Genomic DNA, 13,772 nt, shown 5'->3' on the forward strand with positions numbered 1-13,772 from the left:
TTTAGAGCCCCCTTCATCCCCTCCAAAAGGTTATACAGTAAAGAATTGTGATGATTGATATACAAGATAAAACATGACAATAGCAAGACTGAATTGCACTTAAGTTTCAATGTTAATTTATTTTTCTTATGGCCATCCTTTTTCTAAAAACATTGATAGTTGGAAATTATTTTTATTCTTTAGGCTTAATTGTTTTAGTTTTATTAAAGTGTTATGATCTTACAGGTTATTCAAATTATTCCATGTTTAAATTTCAGGGATCTGCAAGGACATCATACTTTAAGTATGAAAGGAAGAAAAAAGTCGAGGACGGGACATCAGCTTCTGCGATGTTCAATACGATGGGTTTGCCTAACACCTTGACTGAAGCAAGCAGTACAGCAGATGTTGATAAGTCCTTAAGTAGTAAGACAGGAGAACCAAGTAAACCTGAAACTATTAAAAATACTACGCATGATCATCAAAAAGTAAGACCTGAAGCAGTTTCTGTTGAAAATTTATCTTGTAAAGTAGTGAACAATGCAGAAACTGATCTAACAAAGATAAGAGAGAAAACAAAATGTTTAGTCTTTGATAGATCCTCTACAGTTGATAACAAGCAGTCTGATTCAGTAAGTAAGGAAAAAAGTATTATGAAAATTCACAGTAAATATGGTCCCACAACAGTGGATAATAGTGCAGACCATATAACATCAGGCTCACATGGCAATATATTTGAAAAAATATCTGCCCTCTCAACATCATCTTCGAATGGTCCACAGAAGGAATCAATGATGCAAGTTAAAAAACGAGGACCTGGTCGACCACCAAAATCAGGAAACAAGTCAAAACCCAACGTACCTCTGGTTTCAAAGAGAGGTTTTGGTAGACCAAGAAAAAGCACAGTTCATGCAGATGAACATTTGCCAAGTCAAGCAGTTCATGATCAGATGTTCAATATTGACAGTATTCAATCAAGTGTATCACCAGACAGTGGTATCCAATCTGTTAGTGGGTCACCTTTTGGTGTTGAAACTATAGAAAGTAGGGTTAGTTTAACATCAAATCAAAACAATAAAGTTTATCTGAGTAGTGTGCCATACAGCAGTAGATTGGGTATAGATGTGTCTGCCATACCAACAACAACATCAAGCGTATCACCCGCCTATTCTTCTTCATCTTCTGGTTCTAATATCAGGACAGAAAGTGAAAAGTCATTAGAACTCTTCTCTGGTGCTAATTATTCATCCTCATCTCCTGCTTCAAGTAGTTCACCATCTCCTGGAAAAAAGAAAGGGAGGGTTAGACCCCCAAAGCAAGCTGAATTTTTAAGGTTGCATAAAAGCAGTACGTTGCTTAATCAGGGAAAGGTGCCAACACAGATTGAATTATCAAAGTCATCAGAGGGGGTTGTAAATTTACCAGTGGAAATGCCTGAATTTACACCAGAAATGTTGACTTTAATGGGCCGGTCTCCAACAGCTAACTTATTAGGAAAAGACCTTGTGAAGCCACAAGTGTTTAAAAATTTCATTGCCAAACAGATATCCAGTAAAGCAAAGGCATTTTTTGGAAGTGTGAAAAAGAGAGGACCAGGCAGACCCAAAGGTTCTAAAAATATTAAGAACAAATCTATAATGTTTAACAAGTTAGATGGCATAAAGAAAAAGAGAGGGCCTGGTCGACCACCAAAAGGTTCATGTTTTAAAATAAAAAGAGGACCAGGACGTCCAAAGGGATCACCAAACAAAAAGACTTTGATTAAACTGCATGATCTTAAAAAGTATAAAAAGTCTTTTTTCCCAATGGACGTATACAATTTTAATTCTGCACCAGAATTCGGTACTATACCAGATTTGCATGATGATGAGGAATATACTTACCACTGTGCTGGAGATATTCAGTCACGAATAAAACATATGAAATCAAAAACCAGTTTCATTAAAAAGGCCAAGTCCAAATATGGAAGTTTTTTCCATAAGGAAAAAATAAAGAAGAAAGGTAAACCTGGTAGACCTCCAGGCAGGCCAAGAAAGATTCAACCAGTTGTTGAACAAAAAACAAAAGAGTCTCACAGTTTGAACAATTATAAAAAATTGTGTGAAGAAACTGATTTGGATTATATTATGCAAAGTGTCAATGATGTAACTTCAAACTTTCCAGACCCAAGTTTAGCAGATCATAATGAATACAATTTGGAAGATGATTTAGATACAATAGTTCCCATTATTTCTTCTGAACCTCCTTTACACGAGGAAAGGGCTTTGCCTAAGATAAGAAAACCAAAACTCCATGTTATGATGAGAAAAGATAAACATAAAAAAAGGAAGAAGAAAAAAAATTATAGCACTCTACCACAAAAAAGTGGCATTTTTCAATGCAATAGGGTATATTTTCCCTCGAAGTTTAAACTAGCAAGTCCTAAATCTTCCTTAGGTCTTGTAGATAAATCTAGTAATCTTCGAACATCTAGAAGTTCACTAGAATCAAATGGCAGCACCAGTAGTGTTCAGAGTTCAACATTTGTTCCTCGGAAAAATATACTACGAAAGATGCAACTTAAAAGACGTAACAAGTTATTGCATTTCAAATCAAAGCACAAAAATATTGTTGACCCTGTGTTCATTTCTGACTTGGAATATGTTGTTGATAATTTTCATTTGCTTGCCATATCAAACCCTGAGAAAAATTTTATTCGTGTCAAACCAGGTGAAGTTCCTCTTCCCAGTATTTTCAAAATACCGATCATTAATGTAAGTAAAAAGAAAGAATTAAAATCAAACATGATGTTTGAAATTGAGAAAATTAAAAAATCGAAAACCATTCATAAAGACTTTAGTTATATTGAAAAGTGGATAAGAAATGAAAAGTTAAAAGGAATACGCAAGAAAAGCTTCTCAGAGGAACAATCTCCAACTAGCTCAGATGATTCTGTAATATGTAAACAGCAGTGTTTGCCTCCAAAGAAACGTCACAAACTGTTTAACACTGATGACCCATGTTATAGTGATGCCAGCTATGAGCAAGAGGATGGCTTTAGATCTCAAGAGAGGAAAAAGCCTGGAAGACCAAGGAAAAATCCGGTTCCTTTAGTCTCATTTAGACAAGGTGAATATGATTAAAAGTTTAAATATGAAAAAATAGAAAAGAATTACATGTAAAACAAATTGACTTCTATTTGAAGTCAGGCAGGTTTCATCTGACCTTCAACTTATTTTCATAGTTCATTGGTCAATGTTATTTTTTCTGATACTGAAAGCGAAATTACCACCATTTTTAGCTCACCTGGCCCAAAGGGCAACATGACCATCACTTGGCGTCCATCGTTGTCCTGCGTTCGTTGTCTGTTGTCCTTAACTTTACAAAAATCTTCTCCTCTGAAACTACTGGGCCAAATTTAACCAAATTTGGCCAAAAACATCCTTGTTGTATTTCGTTTAAAAAATGTGTCGGATGACCAAGCCAACCAACCAAGATGGGCGCCATGGCTAAAAATAGAACATAGGGGTAAAATGTAGATTTTGGCTTATATCTCTGAAACAAAAGCATTTAGAGAAAACCTGACATGGGGTGAAATTGTTCATAAGGTCAAGATCTTATCTACCCTGAAATTTTCAGATGAATCAGACAACCTGTTGTTGGGTTGCTGCCCCTGAATTGGTACTTTTAATGAAATTTTGCCGTTTTTGGTTATTATCTTGAATATTATTATTGATAGAGATTTACTGTAAACAGCAATAATGTTCAGCAAAATGGTCAGTTGACCCCTTAAGGAGTTATTGCCCTTTATACTGTAGTCATTCTTTACCAATTTTTCGTAAATTTTTGTAATCTTTTACAAAAATCATCTCCTGAAACTATTTGGTCAAATTTAACCAAACTTAGCCACAATCATTATTAGGATATCTTGTTAACAAAAATGTGTGTGGTGACCCGACCAACCAACCAAGATGGCCGCCATGGCTAAAAATAGAACATAGGGGTAAAATGTAGATTTTGACTTTTGTAACTCTGAAACCAAAGCATTTAGAGCCAATCTGATGGGGTAAAATTGTTTATCAGATCAATATCTATCTGCCCTGAAATTTTCAGATGAATTGAAGAACTGGTTGTTGGGTTGCTGCTCCCCAATTGGTAATTTTTAAAGAAACTAGAACACCCGTGATATCACGGGTCCTTGACTGAATTAAAGTATATAACTATGCACAGGCCTTATTTTAGTATTAGTATTGTTATCTGATAAAGTCATGCCGATTATAACAGGGTTTCCGCTGGCGGTCGCCATTTTCGCAATTTGCGAAAAAATAATAATTGTGGCGATAAAAATTCGTCATTTGCGAAAGAATTTGGCGAAAGAAATATATAGAACGATTTATTTTCCTCCATCTTGTTTATTTACTTTTTTCGAGTTTCTCGGACTTTACCTATCAGACAATACTCGGAATTCACCTTGACATCATTAAGATTTGGACAGAAAATCAATAATCAGCTGATTGCATTTTATAGCTATCGACAACAAAGGACTAATTAATAAAGGTGTTGATTGAATTGTTTGACAAAATGATATGGTTAAATGGCTTCCGCTAAATGTCACATACATAATTTATTTACCACTTTGCGGCGCACGTGTTTGAAGCAAACTTTTGACGTCTCCTCTCTTTTTAAAGATAGTTTAGAAAAGATAGCTGTTGTTGTGACGAAAAATTTTCAAAAACAAGAAAAATCTCCGATTTAAAACTTTAATTGTCCTTTGACTTTCATATAGGTATTTGATTAGGGAGACTACTTGATAAAGTCGTTTGAGTGACACGTGTGTTTCAAGCATAGTTTTACGTCTCAACTTTTTCATTTACGATGGTCAAAAAATGAAACCTGTCGTTATGAAGAAATCTATCCAAAACGTTGGCAACAATTCCTTGAATGAGAGTAGCCCTTCAATGTTATGACTACACATGAAATGAGGGATCAAAATATCATGTGATAAAAGCTTTTGTTTTGTTGTAAAAACCACTTCTTAGTACAAAATTAAAGGGCACATCAATATTTTTCTTTTAAAGAAACTTTCCCTATGAACTATACTGGAATTATATAATCAAAACCTGTCCATTAATTTTGTTGTATCCCAGGACTTATATCTTCTTTATTATTAAAAGTATAGTGGCCCCCTCATTTAGAAAAGTTGTTTAAAATACAATGAATATTTTTCCCTTTTATGTTAAAAACAAAATCTGTTGTTTTAAAGTAAATGTTTAGTGTTTATTCATTAAATGTAGACTCTAGAATAATCATAGACACAATTGGGCAAAATCACCTCATTTAAGGGAAAAAGGGGTGGGGTGTAAGAAAAAAAGGTAAATTTTTAAAGAAAAATATAGTTATATCTTACTTGGCGAAAAAAATAATAAAGTGGCGAAAAATATATTGTTTTGGCGAAAGAGGTGGCGAAAAAAATTATTGACCCAGGGGAAACCCTGTATAAGATACTGATACACAATTTTTCTCTGCTTTCAAGTCTTTCTGTTTGAACCCGTCGAACTGAAACAATAATATTAATTATTTGGAAAACAAAAGGTCCTGGAATGGAGTATTTTTTTAATCAACAGCATTGTCCTATATAAGTTATAAATAAAGTTGAATTCTTTGCTTCGCTGTTTTACATCATGCCCACTAACAAATTGAAAACTGTACCTATACGCCTTATTTTTAGTCCAGATTTTTAGTATTTTCGTATTGTTATCTTAGAAAGTCTTACTGATTAAAATACTACAATAGGTAACAATTTGACAATTTAGTAGTGTCAACCCTGTGGTTATGACCCTTGTATATAGCATATTAATCCTGAATACGACGTTTGGTGGTGCGCCTGTCAGATGTGGAACGTACAGATAAGGTAATAGGTAACAGGTGAATATACTATTGGTGTCGGTAGCGGACTCGACCCGGAACTTCTTAATTATTGGCATATTAATTACGTGGAAAACAAAAGGGCCTGGAGTGGTGTAATTTTTAATCTACACCTTTGTACTATATTAGTTATATATAAAGTTGAATTCTGTGATTCATCGTTTTTACGTGATGACGGCTGACAAATTGGACCTCGTAATTTTAGTATTATAGATTTTGCTGTTTTTGGTTATTATATTGAATACTATTATAGATAGAGATAAGCTGTAAACAGCAATAATGTTCAGCAAAGTAAATCTACAAATTAGTCAATATGACCAAAATGATCAGTTGACCCCTTAAGGAGTTGTTGCCCAATTTAGTCAATTTTTAACAATTTTCACTAATTTGGTAAATTTTTACAAAATATTTTCCTCTGTATCTAAAGGGCCAAGTTTATTATAGATAGAGAAAATTTTAAGTACCAAGAATGTTCAGTAAAGTAAGATCTACAAACACATCTAGTGTTGGATAATCGGTTGAAATTACCAACCGATTATCTATTACAATCGGATAACAGCAACCAACCGACTATCGGTTATAATCGCTTCATAATACCTTGCCCTTTTGTTTTAAATGAAATCATGCATTTAGTCTCATTGTACATGTCTAATGTGTATATTCCATATCATTGCAGAGTTTATATATTCATATTTATGATCTTTTATTTCCCTTTCATATTCTGGCATACTAAATTATGATCCTGGTACCTTTGATAATTATTTATTTAGCAGTTGAAACAATGAATTAATAAGAATCACGATTCATATTAAAGATATTTTATCTCATAATTACAACATTAATTACCAACAGTGACACTAACATTTCTAAATTTCAATGGTGTAACTCACAATAAAATTTCAATAACATAACTGTATAAACATTTGAATGCTTCTAATTAGGAAAAGATATATTAAGTTTTTAACTTTAAGAAATTTAAAATTAACAGAAAAAAATAAAACAATGCATTTGCATTATAATATATACAGTAAACAAAGGGGATTAAGCCAAAGTCTGTTAATTCGTGTAGAATGCATTTTTTTCATTTTTGTGATCATTATTTTCTGTCAATTGTGTCATTTGTGCGTCTGAACTTATAATTGCAAGAATGCGGAATTATTACATAGTTGAACCGTATCCAATTCGTGATTCTTATATTTATTAATGGCGGACAAATTTCGGAAAATTTACAAAAATAAACGATGTTTGGCAAGCAATTTGGAAAGGAATATGACGTTTTTTATGCTACAAATGGATAAAACATTAATGAAAGGCAATTTGCAATACGTTCTAATGAAGCAAAGAAATTATTTTGTCTAAAATCAGAATGATTTGTACGCTCTCAAGTAACAAGTACCGGTATTGAAGGAAAGTATTTCATACAAAGTTATTAATCTTAAATAACATTCCTTCAATCTGCAAATATGTATAGTCAATGCTTTTGTCACGTTTATAAAGAAGGAAATTGGTTATTGGTAATTAAAGGATGTTTGACATTGTTATTGTCATCGACTTGTATTTTTGTTATTATTTGTTTGACTGCGCATATAAAATGCAAACCGTAAACGGACCGGAAGTTGACAAGCTAAAAGTCCGGAAACTTTAACGACAATCGATTGAACAAAATCCCAATCGATTATCGACATCGCCAGGCCCAACCAACTGATTTCCGACTTATTCCGATCATCGGAACAACACTAAACACATCACCATCAGCAACACACAATTTTGTCATGAATCCATCTGTGTCCTTTGTTTAATATGAACTTAGACCAAGGTGAGCAACACGGGCTCTTTAGACCCTCTAGTTTACTATATTTGGTGTACATGTTATCTGGCATGGTTCATCTTACTTTGACCTCATTTACATTTATCATAGACAATATAAGGAAAGTACAAATGTATATGTAATATTGGTAGTGAAACTCACTTTTTCTTTATACAACATAAATTCACTCATATCATAATTAGGAAAGACATTTCAGCTTGTGCACTCTTGCTCTTGTTTTAGATGTAATGGTAACCCTAAAAAAAATTATGTTCACAGTGTCTGATATTATTTCACAGAAATCTTGACTGGAAAGAAAAGGCTCAGTCAGTGTGTGTACACATTTACTTCATGAAGACAGTTAAATAACTACATGTACATACAAAATAACTATTTCTTAATCTTCAATTTGACTTTTTAATAGAACACATTTTAAAAAAAAAAGGTATATTTTAATATGTTTATTTAGATTTTACACTTTTGCAAGTATTTTTAATTGGTTGGTTGGTCAAAGTCACTATCCACCATATCAAGATTTCAACTTCTTTGAGAAAGAAGTGGACAAAATGAAAAGTACTGGGATTGTTTTCTACAAATTGTCATACCACAAACATTGTCCAACTGTAAACTTAAAATTTTTATATTAAAAAAACCTTAAGATTTAGATGATAAATGCTTTAAAGTGAGTCTTGCTCATTCATTTTTACAGAGAAGAATAAAGGAAAGCAAATAGCGATTGTGACTCCTCATGTTTCAACTGACTTTGAAAAAAGCAAAAAGTTGACTAAGGTTTTGGAAGAGGTGAAAGCTACAATAGTAGAACAGTCAGTCCTTGAGAACAAAGCAACACTAGAAGTAAGTACTATTTTATCTTTGCCGAAAGAACCAGAAGAAGAGAACATTATTGTGGCAACAACTCAAACAAAATGTTCAGAATGTGGACAACCAGGGCCAGTACAACCAAAAAGAAGGGGTAGAAAACCAAAACAATTGTCAGCGGAATCTAGTCTCAATACTTCTTCGGTTATTGCTACAAAAATCAAACGTAAACTCTTTAAAAAGCGTGGGGTAAGGAAAAGAAAAGTTGGAAGACCAAGAACTAAACATCTAACACAAGTGCTTAATATCAAACCTATTTTGTCAGATAATGTTGTTGATGATGTTGAGTTACCATGTGTTAATTCTGAGATTGTGGAGAATGAATCTGAGTGCAATAAGACAACATATAATGAAACTATTGAATCTGTGATAAGAACTGTGTGTTCCGAGTCTGAACCCCTACCACCATTGAAAGAACATGATAATGAAATTCTAGGACTTGATAGTGGAGATGAGGAACCAGTCAAAAAAAGACGAAGAAGTGCTAAAACCAGGTAAGATGTCTAAAGATGTTAAAGATTATTGTAAAAACTATTCTGAAAATACGTTGATGGTTCCTAAAAAACATTTCACATGTGGTATTGCAGTCTTCACGATGAACTGTTAAATCTACAGGCCCGGAGCTCAATTTTTGAAATTTTTTAGTTAGATTCTGTTGGCCTGTAGATATGATTTTTACAGGCCTTAGAGCAATTTTACAAGCCTGGGCTGCCACTCAGCATGAAGACTGGTATTGGTCTACATGGTCTATGTTTAAAATTTGAGACCTTATTATTTAGGTTCTTATGGATTTTTTCCTTTAAAAAGAGAGCTGATATGAAACTGATATTGACGCACTAACTAAACAGAAAAGCAGTAAGAAAACTATGACCAATTTCATATAATTATATGTAAGTGTACATTATTACACCAGAAATTTTTTGAGTTGGAGAATTGTTTCATTTTAAAGTAATTGTTCAAGTTACCCTTTGCTAACACTCTGAAGTCAAAACCCATCCAAGATAGGGCGGTCTCATTAAATAGTACCCAGGGAAGGCACTTTTAAAGTGAGGTAATCAGTAATAGAATTTCACTTACATATATACACAAAAAAGTACGTTTATTTACATGATTTATGAGCTGCAGATGAAGTTTGATTACCTGATTGTACAATGTAAGGACATTTTAAAAAGTCAGTTCAAGTTTGTTGTATTATTAAGAAAAAACATAAAAAGTTGTCAGGATTTAGGACCTTGTTGTCTTGTATATATATGGTACTCAATGAAAGTAGGTATGTAAATGGAAAGTCAGCATTGTTAGACAGTTCATTTGGCAATGCATTCATGTATTTGTAATATTTTCAGATTTTATTTTTCATGTGAAAAGACATTTTTGTATAAGATTTATATTACATTTAGATTTTTTTTTTGCATTAGTTGACATGGAAAAGATCTGTATTTAGATTTTGTAACAGTTGTAACATTTGAGTCAGAGTATAAATATAAATTTTGAGATAATTGGAAGATTTGAGTCAGACTGTCAATGACTGTCATTGGTTAAATATAAAACTGATCTGATTTGTAGTAGAGTCTGGAATTGTATGGCCTAATGAAATTTCCTCTTTATTATTCATCATTGATGACTAAATCTTGTTATTCATAAATTCAATCATAATTTGTGGCTTAAATTGTTTCCATAGACTAATTTATTGCTTTTTGTCAGCCAAGAAAGGGGAAAAAAGTTGGTGAATAATTCCAAATTGATCCAACTATTAACTGCTGCCCAAGCAAACACATTGATTAAGTTGATGTTTCATTTCCCATCACAAATACGACTAAATTTACTTCTGCTTAGGATTGATTTTCTATAGAGAAAAAAGTATAAACTTATTATTGATTAATGAGAGAAAAGCTTACACATTTTGTGCTATTAAGTTGATTGTTAAATTGGAAGAGCATTTAAATGATTTATAGATGTGTTTCCTCCTATGCTTTTGTTAAGCAATGATCACAGAATAATAAATTGATTATCTAGTAAAAATAGAATCACAGAATAGGGCAAACAATGAAATAATAAAAAAAAAAATATCAAGAAATTCTAAACGAAAAGTCCCTAAGAAAATGACAAAATCTAAAATTTAAACACATCACTGTGACCTTATTTCTTTCTCCTTTCGGATGCACTTTTACTGATAGATGATTTTTTTTTCACTTGATTAGTAATTTGAACTTCTGAAGTAAAAAATTACAAATCTGCATACACAGTGTAAGGAGTATTTAATTTTGTAGAAAGAAACATTTCTAAAGAATTTGTATGCCCCCACTGTAGCAGAGGGAATAGTGAATTTAACCCTTATCTGTCTGATAATTAGAATTTGGGTGGCGTCACTTTTACCTTTCAAAAGTTATGTCCCCAAATTTTGAATGAACTAGCAATTTTCTATGTTCGGTTTTCTGCTTCAGTCAGGTTATTAGGAACTACCTGACAGATCAATGATATTTTGTATAATGTGCTATTGCTATCAATTCCAAGGCCCTGTCCCCCTAGGTTATGGTCCAGCCACTTTGAATTGTTGCAATGCTTCTGTCCATCAGATTGTCTTCTTTCAAATTTTCTGCCAACAGGCTAGACATATCTCTGTGTCAATAGTTGATTAAAATAGAAATTAAACATGTCGTTTTGTCTACCATAAAGCCTGATTGAATATAAGTCTCAACCAGGAGAGAACTTCTTCCTCCGAAAATTCCTCAAATTCGTCCTCTGAACAATTGGACATTTTTGTGTCTCAGAATGTTACCGACATGTTACAGACCATGAGATGACATTTTACTTTTATTTATTACGATTTTTGCGTCCTTTACATCGAGCAAGTGAGAGTGATTGGATTGTTTTTATGCCCCGTCTACGATAGTAGTAGGGGCATTATGTTTTCTGGTCTGTGCGTCCGTTCGTCCGTCTGTTCGTTCGTCTGTTCGTTCGTCCGTTCGTCCGTCTGTCCCATGTCAGGTTAAAGTTTTTGGTCGAGGTAGTTTATGATGAAGTTATAGTTGCATCCATTTGTAACTTTACATACATAGTAATTATAATAGGGAATTTCTAAAAAGTACCTCAAATTTAGGTTTTGGTCCTCATTTCATGGTTCATTGAACATGAAAATGAGATTGTGTGAAACAGCTCTTTGCCAGGTTAAAGTTTTTGGTCGAGGTAGTTTTTGATGAAGTTGAAGTCCAATCAACTTGAAACTTAGTATACATGTGCCCTATGATATGATCTTTCTAATTTAAATGCCAAATTAGAGTTTTGACCCCAATTTTACGGTTCACTGATAGAAAATGATAGTGCAAATTTCAGGTTAAAGTTTTTGGCTTCAGGTTAAAGTTTTTGGTCAAGGTAGTTTTTGATGAAGTTGAAGTCCAATCAACTTGAAACTTAGTATACATGTGCCCTATGATATGATCTTTCTAATTTAAATGCCAAATTAGAGTTTTGACCCCAATTTTACGGTTCACTGAACATAGAAAATGATAGTGCAAATTTCAGGTTAAAGTTTTTGGCTTCAGGTTAAAGTTTTTGGTCAAGGTAGTTTTTGATGAAGTTGAAGTCCAATCAACTTGAAACTTAGTATACATGTGCCCTATGATATGATCTTTCTAATTTAAATACCAAATTAGAGTTTTGACCCCAATTTTACGGTTCACTGAACATAGAAAATGATAGTGCAAATTTCAGGTTAAAGTTTTTGGTCAAGGTAGTTTTTGATGAAGTTGAAGTCCAATCAACTTGAAACTTAGTATACATGTGCCCTATGATATGATCTTTCTAATTTAAATGCCAAATTAGAGTTTTGACCCCAATTTTACGGTTCACTGAACATAGAAAATGATAGTGCAAATTTCAGGTTAAAGTTTTTGGCTTCAGGTTAAAGTTTTTGGTCAAGGTAGTTTTTGATGAAGTTGAAGTCCAATCAACTTGAAACTTAGTATACATGTGCCCTATGATATGATCTTTCTAATTTAAATGCCAAATTAGAGTTTTGACCCCAATTTTACAGTTCACTGAACATAGAAAATGATAGTGCAAATTTCAGGTTAAAGTTTTTGGTCAAGGTAGTTTTTGATAAAGTAGAAGTCCAATCAACTTGAAACTTAGTATACATGTTCCCTTTGATAAGATCATTCTAATTTCAATGCCAAATTAGAGAATTTATTCCAATTTCACAGTCCTTTAAACATAGAAAATGATAGTGTGAGTGGGGCATCCGTGTACTGTGGACACATTCTTGTTTTTTTTTAGATTTTCCATAAAGGGAGTGTGACCTTTTGCAGTCATGTGAAAAATCCAAACACGTCACCGACAGAAGTCTTATTATTACTTGATTTTTTTCGTAATCTTCATCATTATATTAATCAAATTAATCATGAAATTAAATTAGACTTTTCTTCCAAATAACATTTTCTTGACCAAAAAGGTCACATGTTCGCATCACATGTTTTGTACAAAATGATGAGGTCTTATTTTGTTTGTTGACGCTACTGATTTCTCATTGTATTGTAGTAAATATTATGTTTCAAATTCAGTCATAATGGTTATTCTTAAACTGTCATATGCAAGCTTCCTAAAAACCTATATATTTATTGGCTTGGAGGTAGCTTTACGGGGGTAAATGAGTTAAAAGACAAAAATTATTGTTATCACATGATTTTGAATGCCTGAAAGCATCGTTTGGCCTACGGCGATGCCTTGAGGCATTGTTCGCCTTGAAAGGGATTATTAATTAAACTGCAAACACATATTTATTTATCTTATTTACAGTGTAACAAGTGCTGATGTACCGAAAGAGGACAGTCAAATCAAGAAGACAGATGGGATTCCAAAGAAGAAAAATTACCAGAAAGCTGGACTGTATTCAAATGCCTATAAAGAGGATGAGGAGTAAGTACCATTAGTCAAATAAGTTTTAGAAGGAGTTGTCTTGTTTCATCTAAGCTAGCACACTTCTCAAAAGATTATGTGGCAATCATATTTCTGGCATCTTTAAAGCTTTGCCTGACAGAGGCAAAATAAGCCTGTCAAATTCTTTGGTCAGGAAAATTTTATGAAGACTGAGGTAGTTGAAGGAATCATCTCATTGAACATCTGTTCTATTTTGGTTGTGTTTTGTTGCCTGTAAGGCTGTATGACCCTGACTTTCTTGTTGCAATAAATATTAATTACATCGTAGAAC

The 13,772-nt window shown here is 33.0% G+C and overlaps 1 protein-coding gene across 5 annotated transcripts in view; it reads left to right on the top strand.

The window, feature by feature from the left end:
• The window catches only part of LOC143071295 (uncharacterized), a 47,357-nt gene that overhangs the window by 2,675 nt on the left and 30,910 nt on the right, over positions 1-13,772 (top strand). For all 5 annotated transcript variants that reach the window (XR_012976851.1, XR_012976850.1, XR_012976852.1 and 2 more), the window contains exons 3-5: positions 258-3,087; positions 8,400-9,063; positions 13,361-13,480. Coding sequence is in view for 1 of the 5 variants with exons in the window: in XM_076245520.1 (XP_076101635.1) it covers positions 258-3,087; positions 8,400-9,063; positions 13,361-13,480 (3,614 nt within the window). In the remaining 4 variants the exon portion in view is untranslated. The remainder of the gene's footprint in view (positions 1-257; positions 3,088-8,399; positions 9,064-13,360; positions 13,481-13,772) is intronic.

The sequence above is a fragment of the Mytilus galloprovincialis genome, chromosome 4 (genome assembly GCF_965363235.1).
Source record: "Mytilus galloprovincialis chromosome 4, xbMytGall1.hap1.1, whole genome shotgun sequence".
In the NCBI taxonomy this organism is placed as follows: domain Eukaryota; kingdom Metazoa; phylum Mollusca; class Bivalvia; order Mytilida; family Mytilidae; genus Mytilus; species Mytilus galloprovincialis.